The 17,566-nt window shown below is 38.5% G+C and overlaps 1 protein-coding gene across 4 annotated transcripts in view; it reads right to left on the bottom strand.

The window, feature by feature from the left end:
* Positions 1-17,566, bottom strand: part of RNF38 (ring finger protein 38) — a 104,341-nt gene that overhangs the window by 39,450 nt on the left and 47,325 nt on the right. Inside the window, exons 1-2 of one of the 4 annotated variants that reach the window (XM_077171117.1) lie at positions 15,824-15,842; positions 13,716-13,786 (exon numbers count right to left, since the gene is read on the bottom strand). Coding sequence is in view for 2 of the 4 variants with exons in the window: in XM_054651925.2 (XP_054507900.1) it covers positions 13,716-13,786 (71 nt within the window). In the remaining 2 variants the exon portion in view is untranslated. Of the gene's footprint in view, positions 1-8,108; positions 8,181-8,227; positions 8,385-13,715; positions 13,787-15,823; positions 15,843-17,566 lie in introns of those variants that run through there. The other 3 variants (XM_054651925.2, XM_054651929.2, XM_054651926.2) reach the window with 3 other exon arrangements.

Below are 17,566 nucleotides of genomic sequence, written 5' to 3'. Positions count from 1 at the left end.
GTGTTTTAATAAGACGACATGTTTCTCATTTTCAATCTCTCTTGCTCATACAAAATGGACAGTAAAATCCATATATCACAACTGTAGCACCTCCTTTTCTAACAGTGAAGCAGGTTTAAGGACCAAGGCAGCACATAACCATCTCAAAGTTCTTCAAATATTAAATTTAATTAATATTTGCAACTGCTTGCAGTACTTGCTGCATGCAAACAATCCTTTGAAATATGAAAAGGTTTTGCCATCATCTTTTGCAGGAATGAATCAAAGCACTTTCAATGCTCCAAACTCACAAAGATGTTAGCAAGTATTTATTTTTGTATCACATAATCGTATTTCTTCTGAATGGGAATCTTTAACTCTCAATTCAAAAATACCAACCAAACATCAATATGGGAAGGAACCTCAGCTATACCTCCCTATTTTAAAAAATCCAATTGCTGGAAGAATATTAATTTTACCTTAAAATCCCAATTTATGGTTGCAGTTTTCAGCTTTGTCAGTGGTATGTGTGATAGAAAATGGAAAAAATGTTGTGCTATTTCTGCAGATGTTCCATGCAATTAGTATGTACTATGATAGCAAACATTTCAAGCTTTCTTAAAACTGAAAATTGAAAGAGTTATGCAACAAACAGTACTGGTATCCAAAAAGAATTTAAAAAAATATTTTCCATTGATAATTTCTATCAGTCCATCTCCAAAATGCCTACTAAGATCTGAGGTAAAGTGTCCATGTTTTGACATCTGCACCATCTTACACAATACAGAAAGTGTTATTTCAGGTGATGATGTTAAAAGCTATCTCTGGGCCTCCACAGAGTCCTGATCCCCTCTTTCATATGTAAGCAGAAGATAAATTTTATACTACAGAATTACACATCATTATCATCATCATCATCATCATTATAATTTTCCTATATATAAAGCTGAGATACATAAAACTTTGCACATGTATTAAAATGTATTCATTACTGTAAAAAAATTCTTTAAATGTCATAAAATGTGCTGAAATTGACATACTTAAAGTAATGCCAGGGCAAGAGTGAAGTGGGGAAATCAAGACAAGGTTTTATACCTGTGCGTTCAGGTATATGCACATCTGAAAAAGATCACCTTTTCAATTTTAAACATAATTCTGCTCTTCCTGCTTTGATGGGACCAGGGATCTGAAGAGAATCTGGCTCAAAATTGCTTAATAGGTAAGTCTACACATAGTTTGCATATTCAGTGTGTATTCACTAATGATTTTGCCATTTAGATGTGCGAAATTAACAATAGGTACCTCAGTGGAGACAGGTTAATTAGGACATTCATTACAAGTAAAAAACCAAAATCACACTCTTTCTACTTTAAGATTTTTTTCCTTATATTAAACTACACATATATAGATGCACAAACTACACATATATATGCACACATATATATGAAACACAACATATGTAAATGAACAAGCTATCACTTGAGCACTGAAGACCAAACTCTTTTATTTGTTTTAATGGATGTTATGCTGACCATATTTGTTGACATAGCATCAAGAGAACATCCAAATATTTACACCAATGAAAACATTACTCACACTACTATAACTGATATTTGCAATAGGCACAAGGACAAGCCAGCATCTGAAATCTGTTCCTAGTGAGAGGACTAATGGCATAATAACTCAACCTCTATTGTAGTAACACATATTTACACTTGGCTGCCTTCACTGTTGCTTGTCATCACAATACTGACCTGCATTACAGGAAGATGGAAGTATCTGGTCAGCACACCATACTGTTAAAAATTTCTGTGTGTAATGTAGTTTACGTGTTCTCAGTTCATACCACAATTTTCTCTCTACATTGCTTCAGTCTCTCTGTATTGTTAGAAATTTGAAGCCCAACAAATACTCTCCATCTGTTTTAGAAACTACACAACGAATCCACAAAAACCTACCTGCCTAATCAGTACAACCAAACTGTCACGTTAACAACAGAATGCTCTTCAATATACTCACACTGGTATTAGTCGGGGAAGAAAAATAAAAAAAAACAAGAGAAGCAATTCTTAAAGGATACAGCTTAAAACAGTTGTATTTAAACACAGGCTTGAAAATTCAAAGGTCAAGATACTTAATTCTAAGAATAAGGCATGCTAAGTTCAACCTTCCTCAAATTCCTTTCTCTATGGGGAGATGTGACTGAGCAAGGGAGAAAACACATCCCAAATGGCACAAAGTACAACTGCAACCCTTGTCCTTAACGGTCACAGCAACCTTCAACACCACACTTCTCACCCTGTGCATCACTTCACTTAATAAATTAAGCATCATAAATAGACATCCTTCTATTTATGATGCTTATTTTATTATTTCCTTATTCTACAGAATTTTATACACAAAAGCAAATTTTCACAGGTGAAATCAATACCAAGTCTTAACTCTGCCCTTCACACAGTTTAGGACATAGTAAACTCTTCATCACCTATGGCTGGACACAGTTGGTCACCAAGCACAATATGATGATTAATATTTTGTTAAACTTTTTTTAAAAATTAATGTATTTACACTACAGAATGTCGATACACTGCAGAGACAGCCTCAACGACAGCACAATGTAGGACTCTGGGTCATGGCAGCTCCTGACTTAGAGAGATGTCCCTTTTCCTTGGTAAAGAACGAGCTGAATGGCCCGGCCTAGAAAATTGTGGTGAATGGAGTTATATCCAGCTGGTGTCCGGTGACAAGTGGTGCTCCACAGGACTCAGTACTGGGGCCAGCCCTGCATAACATCTCTATCAAGAAACTGGACAAGGCGATCAAATGACTTCTCAGTGAGTTTGCAGAGGACATTCAGTTGGGCAGAAGTTGACCTGCTGGAGGGTAAGAAGGCTCTGCAGATATATTTGGACAGGATGTACCAAAGGTGAAAGGATGCACTGAGGTCAAAGTTCACAAGGTCAATTGGTGGGTCCTGCCATTGCATCACAACAACCCCATGCAGTGCCTAAGGCTGGGGCAGTGTCTGGAAAGTGCCCAGCAAAAAGGATCTGGGGCTGCTGGCTGACAACCACTGAACACAAGCCAGGAGTGTGCCCAGGTGGCCAAGAAAGCCAGTGGCACCTAGCCTGTGTCATCAATAGTGTGGCCAGCAGGACTTGGCACTGGTGAGGGCACATCTTGAGTGCTGTGTCCAGTTCTGAGCCCCTCACAACAAGAGGGTTCCAGCACTGAGGTGCTGGAACATGGTGGGTCTAGAGCAGAAGTCTTACAAGGATCATCTGAAGAGGCTGGAGTTGTTTAACCTGGAGGAAAGGAGACTCAGGGGAGACCTTGTCTCTCTCCACAGCTACCTGAAAAAACAGGCAGCCAGCAAGGTGGCAGTTGATCTGTTTTCCAAGTGACAGACAAGAAGAAATGACCTCAGTTTGCAACAGAAATGGTTTAAATCAGGTATTAGGAAAATTTTCCTCACAAAAAGGATTGTCAAGTATTGGAACAGGCAAGGGAAGCAGCTGAGTCACCATCTCTGGAGGTGACATAGGGAGGTCATTTAGTGCTAGACTTGACAGTACGAGGTTAATGGCTGGACTTGATCATCTTATGGGTCCTTTTCAATCTAAATGATTCTTTTACTCTTTTCAAAGCTCATCCGATTTAGATGATGTGCTACATAATAGAGACTACTTGATTTAAATATATACATATAATTTAGTTCTTATTAACAGCTTGGATAAATTAGTATGAGTTGCTTTAAAAAGCTTAGGGGAAAAAAATGTTCTTCTCTAGAGCTGGGATTTATACACACCTTTTACCCTTAGTAGCTTCCTTTTTTACATGTGTCAGACCCAGTAAAGGCCCTGTAAACATATTAACTACTGCAGCAGTGGCTGGTTCCTCTGCCCCTGCAAAACACACATGTTGGGAGGCTGTCATCAAACAGGTCATGTAATGGGTAAAGAACTCACTCCTCAATGTAAGCGACAAATTATTTGAGAAATAGAGAAAGAATTGGCATTTTCTGCTAAGTTAACAAGGAATACAGGAGGAAACACTGCAGGTTCTCAACTTCAAAAAACAGCTCCTACTTGTGTAGATCTTTCCATTTACTTTAGAAAACAAGATTATTCTCACACGAAGTCAAAGGAAGGTCAATAAAAAACAAACGATGATACACATTAGATGATAGGCAAAGGAACATCAGCCTTGCTCCCCAAACACACTCAAATAAGCATGGTTTGCTGACTCACTTCTTAAACCTTATGCCACACCTTTTAAAAGGAGGAAAAAACAGGCATTAAAAACTTAAAACCATGAAGAAATTTGGTGAGATGTGTCCTTTTTTAAAACACTCTCAAGTCCTGCCCAATGGTGAACAAAACAGATTCACATAAATATATTCACTTAAAGAAAGCAGATCCAAAGAATACAAACACTATACTAGGTCTCTGTATTTGAATTTGAGAAAAAATACTCTGGCTGTTCTCTGATACAGTAAGGAAATTAAAGAGGAAGAAAGCGTCACAAGTGATCTGTAACCTATGCTCAGTAGAGCTTCACATACGAAATTACTAAATGCCTATTGGTCTTACCAGGTCCTTTGTGCCCGTATCTGAATGTTTTTCTCAAAGCCATACTCATTTGTCTTCACAAATGCTTCCAAAATGCTATTTTAAATGAATTTTCTAGTCTTTTATGTCTCCTATCTCTTCATTTCCCATTTTGTTTGTATTCAGTTCTGATGTTTTACCAAGACACAAACACAGAAGACAGATCAAAAATGCCCTCCCTCAGTACTTGCGAACAAAACAGTCTTGCAAGAGATTAATTTCCAAGAATTAGATTTTCAAAATGAGGTTTATCAAAAATATTCATCACACCACAAATTTTTTAATGAACAGTCCCAACAGGTCATCTAATAAGGTCACCTGAATAAGGAAGAAAAGTCCCGAATTTTTGTCTAGAAAGTCATCTCCTAAAGCTTTCATGAAGACTGACAGACAGAGCATCTGCTCAGCAGCACCATAAATTGTGCCATGAATGTTCTCATCCCTTCTCACACAATTTGCAGTTACTGCAGTGTGACAAAAAGAAAAAAAATAGCCACTTCCGTCAGAAATTAACAAAGCTGGCAAAGACAGACCACGAGGCTAAGGTAAGAGAGAATGTGGCTGGCTTAATGCAATTTCTGAATTTTTCTAGAACAGAAGTGTTCACAGATTTTGCAAAGGAACAAAACTGCAAGACGGATGAGATGAAAGAGCTACTTAAACAGAAAGTAAGCAAAGCACAGCCTATGTAGTGGCGCTCACATGAAGCACTGGTTATTTTTTACATTAACTAAGGTACTAGTGGGAAATAGAAAAAAAGCAAAGTTATTGAAAATAAACAACAAGATAAAAAATTCTGAGACAGCAAGCCTGGAATGTATTTACTGAGAACCAGGAACTGCATACATTAAAGGAAGAATGTCCCTATTTTCCTAAGAGGAGAAAAGCAAAAGAATCAGTCTTTCTACTGCTACAATGCCAACAGAAGACAGTAGCACGTCAGGTGTCTGCTGCTTACCTACTTTTCTACCAGGTGAGGTACAGTTCCAACGCAATCAGGTTGGAACGCAAACAGCAAAATACTCAAGGTATAAAAGGGCTTCTTTTCTCTTTTTCTCCTTCCCACTGCTTTTAAAGGGCAGCTGTTGCTAGCATTCAGTGCTATTAAAGGCCAAAACCAGCACCAGTTTTCAATGTTCTGACAAAGAGGCACCAGTAGAGGGCACCAAAAAGCAAAACAAGTTACCTTATCTTTAAAGAGCTTAGTAAAAGAGGAATCTATCCACTCCCATGCCAAGCTGAAGAGTAAAAAATATTAAAACCATCCTGTTAAATCACAGACGTCATCAAGTTCTGCCCACAGCAGAATTTAAATATTCTGTATTAGATAATTTAACTTGATATAAATTCTTATATAGAAAAGGAAACCACAAGTTCTACTTCCATATGAACTGATTAATTCAAGCCTGTATCTTCCACAAGTTTTAAGAATCACTCTTCCACAGGTGAAACAACTTTCTGACTAAAATTAGGAAAAAAGAAGTTCTGTATCTTTCCTCTACCCTTATTTCCACCTTTCCCATCCTTCTGAAGCAAGGTGGGGATGGTAAAACAACACAAAGACAACCTGAGAACTTTGTAACTCAAAGACCTGCTCTGTACAAATTTTCATTAGATCCCCAGCAATTCAGACCTTGTAGTCTCTACAAACAAACATGTACGACATATTTGACTTATGACAACACCAGTTTCATAGTACAAGACTACAATTCAATAGCAGGCAGATCTGAAGAAGTAACTTCCCTCCCTCACCACACAAATTTTATATTTTAGGAAGATGTTGCATAAAAACCATCACAACTCTCAAAGACTTTTTTAGCAAAAAGTTGAAAAAATAACTTGACTTCCTCAACAGTCCACTTTAAATCATAAAAATTATCTCTTATTATAATGTCAGTAAGCCATATTAGAAAAACATATTTAGAACAGCTGATACATAAACTTGACAAATCACAGCAGTAACTGATTCAACTAATGTAAGCTTCTGAGCCAAATCCCTTGTACTTCAGAAGACAATTATATACTGTTACTTCAACACCAGCGTAGGTACAAAGCAAGGACTTAACAACATGCAACTTCAATTCACTATTTATTATACTTTGGTTAATTACAAAAACCCCACAAAGTGAACCAGATAAGAATCAAATGAAGTTCAACCTACTCTGTAAGTCCATGAGATAACAAAGTAAGATTCACAAAGGAGATAATGAAATCTTTACTTTTTAAGACCCTTTTAATTACATACAATTTTTCACAATCGACACTTTTCACAAGTAGTATAACTCCAAGTAACAATTCCCTGAGAACTTTCTTTACACGTTACTCTATGTATGCATATAATTCATTTTTGCCCAGAGATTTGGTGAGTAAGGAAGATCAAAAACATTATGAACTATCACTAGCCATGAAACCTGCCACAAAACCTATCTGCTCTTCCATCTCAGACTTAATAGTCTAATGACTGCACCTTCCTTTCTCTTACTTCACACATTAGTATCTAAAAGGAGTTTTTTCTTCTCTCAGACCAATGAGTCTCTAATACCACAGCCACAATACCCCTTTGAAGGTAAGAAAGGTAATGTAATATAATGCTGCAAAGCAGTTAAGGAGTCTGTTGGGTCAGCAGACAGCAAGATCCCCAGGATGTGGATAAATAGCATAAATTTGGCAAATGAAACCAAAGCAGTTGCTTCAGTGAATTAAATTTAAGAACAAGGACATCATCAGCAACACCGAATTAAATTGTAATGTAATTCAGTATTTGAATATGGAAGACTTCTATTAATCCTGTTCATCTTACCATTCCACTTGCCACTCTACATGTGAAGAACTTATCAGAAAATGCAGGTCTGCTTCAAATACCACCCTCAAAAATCTCTTTCAAAATGCAAATACTATAATTCAAAAACATCGTCATGACTTCCAGTTCAATGAACTTCTGTGTAAATAATAACTAAGCTACTTTCTCTAAACAGGTACAATTTGAAATGGGTGTCCCCTCTTCAGATCTCAATGCACCGGACGTTTAAAAACACACGTCGTGTGGATAAAATGATAAAAGATGTAATTTTACAGTTCAAGCATAAAAAAAAGAAATCCCGTTTGTGTTCTTTAGGAATTAAGTCACATGCACTAAAAAATACCAAATGCCCTAACAGTTATGCTTGCTAAATCGGTCTTTCCTTAAACAGTTGTTCTTTCGACTAATTTAAGGGGATTACAGACACCTAGAGACGTCATTTTACTACACGGATGGGAAGACGTTCAGTGCTTCAGAAACACTTGCTACCGCCTTGCACATTAACCTGCCTCTCCTGAAGACAGCACACAGCAATTCAGTCCAGGAAAGCCTGATAATTTTCAGGTTCCCGTTCTGCCTTTTGCCAAAGCAGATAAAGCAGCTTTAACAACGTCAACTACACCCCCTTCCCCAGCTCTCGTCCACCTCGCGGGCGGCCCACGTGGAACGAGCTCGGGCTCCCCGTCGGCCCAGGCCATACGGCCTCCTTCGCCCTCTACCTGTACGGGGGGCGGCCGGCGCCGCCGGGACATCGCGCCTTCCCCTGCCCGGCTGACGAGTCGCGGGCACCGGGCGGCGCCGGCGAGGCCCCGCCCCCCGCCGCTCCCCGCACCGGTACCTGCGGCCCCGCCGCCTCCGCCGCGGCTCCCGCGGGGCTGCCCCGCCTCAACCTCGGGGCCGCCGCGGCCACCCCGGGCCGGGCCCGACCCTTCCGCCAGCGCTTCCGGGAGCGCGGCCCCCGCCCCCCGGGCTGGTGACATCATTCCCCGCTGGCCGATGACGTCACAACACGCCCGGCGCGAGGCGTTCTTTGTCTGCGCCCGGCTGCGGCCGCGGGCCCAACGCGCCTGCGCGCCGCGGTGACGGCACGGTCCCCCCCCCCCCGCCTGGCCCCGTTTTAGTTTCGGTTTCACAGGATCGAGAGGGGAGAGCGCCGGGAGAGACCTCCGAGATGAGCCTGGGGCCAATGTTCATCTTGTCACCCAGACCGTGGCACTGGGTGTCACGTCCAGTCTTTACTTAAACATCTTCCGCGACGGAGACTCCAGCGCCTCCCCGGGCAGCCCGTTCCAGTATCTGACCACCCGCTGAAGAAATCCTTCCTCACGTCCAGCCCGAGGCCTTGAGCTTGAGGCAACGTCCTCTGGTTCTGTCGTTTGAGGAGACCGACCCTCACCTGGCTCTAACCCCCTTTCGAGAGTCACTGGATAAACAGGATTTGCTGACGGTGCCACACGGGTACCGGCTCGGGATGCAGCCCTGATCAGCAAAGGCAGCAAACGGAGCCTCACTGAACTGATTTACTCGAGCTGTTCCCCTCAAATAAGATACTACCGCCTTACTTTTCACCTTTCCAACCTCCCTGCACTCTCTACCTCAGCGTAATTAAAAGTTTTTTTCCCCAACTCTAAACCAGGAAAACAAACATCTGCTGTAGGTATAAAGAACTAAGGTTCTAAAGGAGATGACTCACTAGGCATGAAAGTGGTTGAAAATTGGTAAATGACATCCTTGCAGTTGCCAAAAGTGAAATGAAAAAGGCATAAAGCTGCTCAATAAACACAGACAGAATGAACTGGGACTACGAGTGTGTGGGCATGCAGATGTCAATAAACACAGACAGAATGAACTGGGACTACGAGTGTGTGGGCATGCAGATGTGACAACAATACACGACATGAAGAATAAATCTGACCTGTCTTAATTGGACAAGAAAAATTTTCCAGTTTTGAAATTGGAGAGGACAAAAGAAATTCCTCCCGATATTCCCATTTTTCTATGTACTGCCCCTCACACATTCCCCACAAGAGTTGCATGTGGGCCTATATAATACATCATATACAAATAAATGTGATGGGTCCTTCAAATACCCGAATTCATTAATCACTTTTTGTTCATTATGTGAATTTCGTAGGCTTATGCTACCAGATGCTGCACCATCCAAAGTGGAACAGAAGGCTGAGAATTTTTACTTTAGGATTAGAACTTAAAAATGCTTCCCTTCTTGTGAAAACATCTTTTTAATGAGTTGACAGGCCTCTGTATTACAGACTGAGTACATAACGTCCATGACAATTTCGTTAAGACAGGCAAATGAGAGGAAGTCCATAGAAGCACAGAATTGCTACGGTTAGAAAGGACCTCTGGAGATCATCCTATCCAATTCCCCTCTCAAGGCAGGGTGACCTCGAGCAGGTGACACAAAATGTGTGTGGAAGATGTACCAACTATAGCTGGGAAATTTAAAGGTTAGAAATAGTAAAATAAATTATGTAGCTATGTATTTCAGTCATAAGTATCAAAAAGAAAAAAAAAATTCTTTACATACTGTGAAAGTAGAATAAATTACAATAAGCTAAAAAGGAGAAAAGCAAAGTATAATTACCAACCCCTTAGTACTAGAAAAAAAATTCCAGGGGATTTTTTCCCAGAAATTTCCCTGAAAAAAATTCCAGTGATTTTTTTTTTTTGTTATCAGGTGGCCAATCTGGTTTTTAACTGTATGGAATAGGTAACTTGATGAGATCTGTGAAAAGGGATGTTGCAAGAGTAGTTAAGGGTTGTATATTTGGACTTTCTTTTCAAGATGAATCAGCATTCTTTAACAGAAGCACACCACTGGTGAAACAACCACCCAAGGGACAAAAAAGTATTTTAAAAACTAAATAAACTTGGTATGATTGAAAGCCTCTGCAGGATGATATACTTGCAGAGTATATAGAGATATATTTCTAACCCTAGTAGGAATCCACTGCTTGAGCATTAAAGTGATATACTAAGGAATACCAGTTCCTTCTTACAAGTATCTTTTCCTAAATGCTGTGCTCAATAAAGAGACTTATTCAGTTTTTATTTAATATTTCTACTTTAAAGCAAAAATCAAAGAAATTAAAAACATGAAAAAACAGTGCCCTGACTCATGCACTGAGGTTTAAAAGCTCCCACCACCAAAGCAACAATTATTTTTAAATGAATTTTAATTCTATTCACTTTACTACACCAAATAAAATGGGAAATGTATTTTATACCTATGCTATATTAGATTTCTCTGTAATACAAGAAGCACTGCTTTTGATGCTACAAAATTAGACAAGTTCACTTAATGCAGTGAGTCCACACATGAAAAATCTTACACTTTGGTTTTCTGCTGATGTCACTGAACATGAATTCAAGATTCTCATGTGCCAAGTCAACAAAATCAAGTAATTGGACTGGAAGCCTGGGAATTGTTTTCATTAAGATTGCAACATTCCTTTAGCATGTGTGGTGTGGAACTTTTCTCATGCTGTTGTACAGGAAATGACATCTGGGCCTGTGGAGAAACTACTGTAAAATATATCTGGATTTCCAGTCAAATACTAACCTTTATATTTCTTCTAAAATGCAAAAACCAGTTCTGCACAATCAGGCAAAAAGTAGTAAATAACTTTGCTGAAATATGCCTGTTGACTAATCAAAGGTATGTCAAACTATTTTAAATGCATGCTTTTCATAAAGTTTCCAGAATGAATATGAAAAGGCCCAACAACTAATAAATCTGTAGATAAATCTATTAAATCCAGCATTTAGTATCATTTAAATTATATTCATACCAAAATGAACAAGTGGTATCTCTCAGTAATAGCAGAATAAATCAGAACCTGATTTTCAAAGTAATTCACAGTGGAAACTGTGACCAAAACTAACACAAGAATAGAGGCATATGTGAATACAAGCAAGAAGTGAGAGGGGATTGCAACTGTACCGTAGCACAGGCTACTTTAAGGAAGCATTACTTATGATTTAAAAAAAGTCTATCCATATACACAAATCCTTTGGAAAAAAACCAACAAACCCCAATCAGTGGGCATACAGAGGGCAGTGGCCAAAAGCTCAGAGTCCCAATGGAGATCAGTGACAAGTTATGTCCCACAGGGATCTGTATCAGGACCAGTGTTATTCAATACTTTTATTAGTGAAACAGATGAAAGGATCGAGTGCACCCTCAGCAAATTTAGGGATGACACCAAGCTGATGTGGTTGACACTCCTGAAGGACAGGATGCCATCCAGAGTGACCTGGACAAGAGGACGGTTCATTGTTTTTCCAAACAAGTGACTATTTTAATCAAGGAATCAACTAGAATTTCCTACAAAATCCATGTCAGACAGCTTCACATATTCTTACAGAAAAATCAAAACCCTTACCAAATAAACCTGATACCTGAGGGAAAAACGTGTCTCTTAAACAGACCCAAAACCATATTCTTTCTGCTTTTTATACTAATTCTACTTAACTAAAATTTACAGTTGGAAGTTCTTTCTCAATTGGTGCAGAATCAACCCTAAGGATTCTCTTTTTTTCCACCATCTCCAAATATGCAAAAAATAACATTTGGCCTAATTCCTCTATTAATATGGAGGCAGGTGGTGTGACAAACAACCACTCTCCTGAAATTTATACCAGGCAAGCTGCTACACCCTTTCCTACTCCCCTGCCCCCAAACCAGTGAAGCCCCTAACAAACAGATTTTCCAACAAGATTTAAACAAGTTTTAATTGCCTTGATATGAAATAAAACTAAGGAAAGGCAGTCAGTATAACACAAGAAATGGTATTCCATGTAATGACTCACAAAAGGAAAATGGTTAGGTTGGTGCACTAGGATGGCTCTAAAATGAAATTTCCCCTACCCATTCCTCATCCAAGAATCTTCCAGTGCAGAGTATAAAGGCCCAAAAAACAAAGCACTAAATACTGTGGAATATAGCTAACCAGATTATCAAATGGAAATTTAAAATAATGTTAGCCATGCTCTAGATAGCATGTTTGATCAGTATCTGTAGGATGAACCAGTAACCAAATCTAGGGCGGTACCTAAAAATAAAATTAAACTTAAACACTAAACCATACAAAAAAAAAAAACCTTCAAAAAAAAAAAAAAAAACCAAACCAAAAAAACCAACCCAACAAGAAACAAATACACATACACTAAATAAAAAAAAATTTAAAAAAACCAAACAAAACCCTGAGCAAACAAACAAACAAAAAAATCCCCCTAAAACACCCACAAACAAAACAAAGAAACAAACAAAACACTCCCTATAAAACTAGAGGAAGGAGAGTGAGAGAGAAAAAAAGATAGTAAGGCAGTAGAACAGAAAAAGAAGCTCTTTCTGAAAACAACTCTACCTCTAGGATAAGGTAGATAATATGAAACAACTATAAAATTAACTTCTTCCAGAGTTTCAAAGCACAATTATTAGTGTACTTATTAAGGCAGCACCCCACAGGTTGCATTTCATTTCCCAAGAAAAATGATTTAGAATTTGACCAATACCCACCACTTCCCAGACATGTCAAGCCCAGAAGTTAGTTTACTATGACGTGTCATATGTGCATACAATGTAAGACACATTACATGTTGAACTAAAGTTAATCAATTTGCAGACAATAAAGCTTAAGGTAAAACCATCAACAGCCAGTCTCACAAGGAGTTCAATGTCAAAACTACTCTTTTCTGCATGCCACAATTACAGTAGTGATCCAAGTATCACTGAACATTTAATACACAGTACTCTACTGACCCGCAAGCAAACTAATCTGCAAATATGCCAAAAAAGGGTTAGGGAAACACATGCACACAACTAGACAGGTTGCTATTTTGAAGATGCACGACAGAACAAGAAGTCCTAACATGTAAAAGCTTCAATTCCCAATTCAAAAACAGAAAAATATGGCTACTGTGAAAAAAAAAAAAAAAACCCAAAAAAATGCTTTGAACACTTAGCTAGACTCTAATCTCTAAAGTCAGAAGAAACAAGACATCCTACCTTATCTAGAAATTGGCAAAGCCATTGCTGTTATTTATTAACTGAGGGTGTCAATATGGCAAAGGAATACAAGCAAAAATAAAAACACAGTACTAAAAACAAGTTTCTCATTAACTGTCTAAAGATTGTCTGGAGAAAAAAAAATATCTTACTATGATAGAGACAGTTCAAAAAGTAACTCTGAAAACTGACTGCTATATCTGCAAAACAATATATGTTTGTGTAGTAAAAACAATATATAAAAACCCTGCAATGCATATTCATCTTGTGAATGAAACATTCACATAAATCTCACCTTGTCACTGTCATCAGTACAAATGTGATCTTGATGGATTGTGTGGCATTGAAACGCTGTACCAATACTACCTGGAAAACAAGGAGGGAAGGGAGAAAAAAAAATAACTAAAATGAAAACCCAAATTCTGTGAACACTAAAAAGAAAGGTAAATTTAACAAACTTTCTTTTCTCAAGATTTAGTTGCCAAACAGCAACAAACAGCAAGTTTGATAACAGAACAAGCATCAGAGAGACATTTTATAAGTGTGCCAATGTCTTCACATATTTTTTTTTAAGAATTTTAAACAGAATTAAATTATAGCTAGTTCATCAATCCAAAACAAACAAATGTACTGAAGTACATATGGGCATATAAAAACAAAGAGAAGCTACGCAATTCAAGTTCATATACTGTACTACAGAACATTTTCAGCACCCTGGGTAACCACAAACCAGCAGCCTCATTCCAGCAATACATTAAGACTAAAAGAGGAAAATTCCAAGGTCAAAGTTTTAATTGTGTCCAATTTTCTTGTAGTGGAATTTCTGCCTGCTTAATGTTTCTATACGAGTTTCTTTAAGCCTAGGAACAAAAGGGACACTACACCCCTACAAAGGCTTACCCCAGTCCTGAGACTTCTGTCCAAAGAATGTATGAAAATATTTTCCAAAGCTTCTTTCTGACTTACCACTTCAGAAAAAATATTATTTTGCAATAGGAGTCATTGCACTGGCTTGAACAACAGTAACGCATGATCATACTGTGTATTTTTTGTAGGAAGAGAAGGCAAAGAAGAAATCACTATACAGTTGAAGTTTCAAGGTGAAAAGGGGAAAAAAGAACTAGTTTTAAACTGTTTGAAATATGCAGTGCTCCCCTCCCACTTGATTTAGACTTCAACAAACTGCAAGTGTTTCACTATAAGCACTCCACATGTTTACTTGAACTGGAATCAGTTCAAGCTCAAAAGCAAGCTACAAAACTTAGGAGAACACAGTGTTAAAGGTAAAGCTTGATAATGTTCTGACCATTACACCAGAGGCAGAATTGATGTAAAATACAACCTTTTGAATTGGTCTAAAATAAGGAAATAGGCAACAAAAAATAGGTAAATTCAGCCAAATTACAAAAAATACACATAAACTTGTTTCAGGCATCCACGCATGTGGATAATGAAAAGAATTTCAAAAGGTTAAATTCCTAAGACTTACTCCCTAACAAATTAAAATTCGTGAATGTGGACCTTGCATTACAGGCTATATTATGTACTTTACAGATAGACTTTTCACAAATTGTGATCACATGCACCATCACGATGATAAGCTGACTTTGTTCTAGCTATAACAGATACCAGCAGAAGCAACATAGCTCCAGTAGCAGAGCTTCCAGTTAGTTAATGCAACATAATACACCACGGCAGCTCATCAGTTTTCATGATGCTATACCTTAAATTCTAACAATATCCACATTACCAAAAAAAAATTCTAGCTTGGGTTTTATCTACATATTTCAGTCAAACTCAACTGTTTTGCAGTTAGCAGAGAACCTGCTAACCAGCCAATCTGTTCTGCAGTTAGCAGAGAATATGTCAATGTTTTCCTTTAAATTCTTTTTTTTTTTCCTCTTAACAGGATTTTCATGGCCTTTATGACATATTTGTTTCATTTGCAGTCAACTAATACTCTACAGTACAATAACAAGATATAAGACACAATCCTTAACTGCAAGAAGTGAAGGCATTACACACATCCTGGCTGCTTTGCACCAGGGAGCTGGCTGACCTCACCAACAGCCTCACCAAAAGCTGCCTTTGGAAAAGGGTTTACATCAAAGACAGCATTGAGTACAATCCCTTCAATGGGCCAGCAGAGGTAACAGATCTGAAGACACTGACACAGCAGACTACCAGCTAAAGGCTCTGCTTCATGACAGTGCAATCTATAATGTTGAGTTCAATGATCAGGAAAGTCCTGTAGGGCTTCTCTGATCTTAAAAATATTTTTTACATTTATACACATAAAATATAAAAGCAGTTTTTAAGTTTGAGTTATGTTTTTAAAGCATTGTCTTTCTGACAGATTGCACTGAGACAAACCTGAAGACAGGTTAATCACATTTCACCTACCTGCAAGGAAGATCAGAGTCAGAATCTCAAAAGATGACCTCAGCAGCTCTCTAGTCTGTGCCAAAGACTTTTCAATTGTTGTTTAACCGTTAAAGATGCCCGAGGACTGAAAGGAACAAAAGCCAATTTGCATTGCACCAACTGCAGGGAGTAAATACAAACTCAGTTCAACTGCCTTCATATGCCCAAATTGACAGGAATTTCAGACCAACTCAAGAACAACTGCACTCCAGGGCTAGGTTACCCTAGGGCTACTACAATCAAAGCTTTAATTCTGACTGAAGAATTATCTCTGCAAAGCTGACTGAGAGTGGGGAAAATGCCACGAAGACTCCTATTCCTATAAGGAGCAGAACACAGCACATAGGCCACTGCCCACAGCACCTTCCCAAATGCATTTCCTTGCTACTGTGTTCAGGAGATGCAACTGTGAGGTCTAATGCCCATCATTTTCTCAAGCCTAATCCTAGTCTGAATTTCCTCTCTCCCACAAAGCAATTTCCATGCTGTGCAAGTAACAGGGCACTTTCTAACAGCTGGTTTTCTCACTCACAGCTTCCAATACCTGGGTGACAAAAGAGTAGCCTCAACTTATGCTGAGACCACTAAAACACAGCAGGCATACGTGAAACATCAGATCAGGTATCCTTTCACCATTACCAGTATCAGACAGGGTAGAGAGTAATGCGCTTCAATTGATGCACTATGTGTGTGTGTGTGTGTGTATATATATATATATATATGACCTCTTTAAACACAGTTAAATTGTTAAATTCTTTTGCATACCCTTCTTCAAATAAAGTGAGACACCAGCTTAATATTATGACTTGCACTCCAGGAAAAATATCCATTCTTTTGGAACAGGCGAGAAAGAAAGACTGCTACACCTCCCAGTTACCTTGGGAAGGGGCTATTTTTTTTTTCTAAACTGAAACTGAACAGCACATTAAACTGAACAGCAAACAGAATCTTCAGAATTTCATGGATTCTGTCTAACTTCTGCATTGTAATAAAGAGAATCAGTATCAGGTTTGAAAGGCCAGTGTCATGCTTGCCAATTTAAACCATCCAAACACACACAATGCTGGTCCAAGGGAAAAAGAGGTGTGAATTCAAATCTTTTAATTCAGAAACTTCAGAGCTACTGGAAGTATCTCACTGCTTAAGTGAATGATGCTGATTAATACATTCACTGACTCTCCAGCACCAGTCTCATTGGAAATACCTATACTATTAAACCTACTTTATCTAGAGGGAATCTATTCAGTCTTACTAACTTGCATGAATCAGACAAGTTCTGGGCTGTTTGATTTGCAGACTAGAGTTTGGAAAGTAAGAAATGCATGGAAACAAAGTCTCAATTGGATCAACCTTAGACTCTTAATTAACTGCTCCCTTTAAAAAACCTGTGAGTTGAACGGCATATATCTGGTGAGATATAGCCATGGATGGCTAGTCTATTTGAAAAGATACAAGGAAGAGAGATTAAGTTATCTGTGATCTTCCTCAACTTCCAACAAAATAGTGCAAACCACTCCTGCAGATTATTATAATGTACTAGTCAACAATGTTCCTGTACCTGTGGCATATTATTTAGATTTTAGAGGCACCTTCTAAATCAAGAACCTTTCAAACTGCAGTGAAGAACTTACTCAATGGGGTAAACAGAATACTTTGCTGTTACGACAGAAAAGTTAGAGGTGAGTTCAATAAAAGATACAGCTACTCAGGTTGGTCAAGTAA

The sequence above is a fragment of the Agelaius phoeniceus genome, chromosome Z, assembly GCF_051311805.1.
Source record: "Agelaius phoeniceus isolate bAgePho1 chromosome Z, bAgePho1.hap1, whole genome shotgun sequence".
Taxonomy (NCBI): Eukaryota; Metazoa; Chordata; class Aves; order Passeriformes; family Icteridae; genus Agelaius; species Agelaius phoeniceus.
This window is presented reverse-complemented; position numbering and strand designations above follow the sequence as displayed.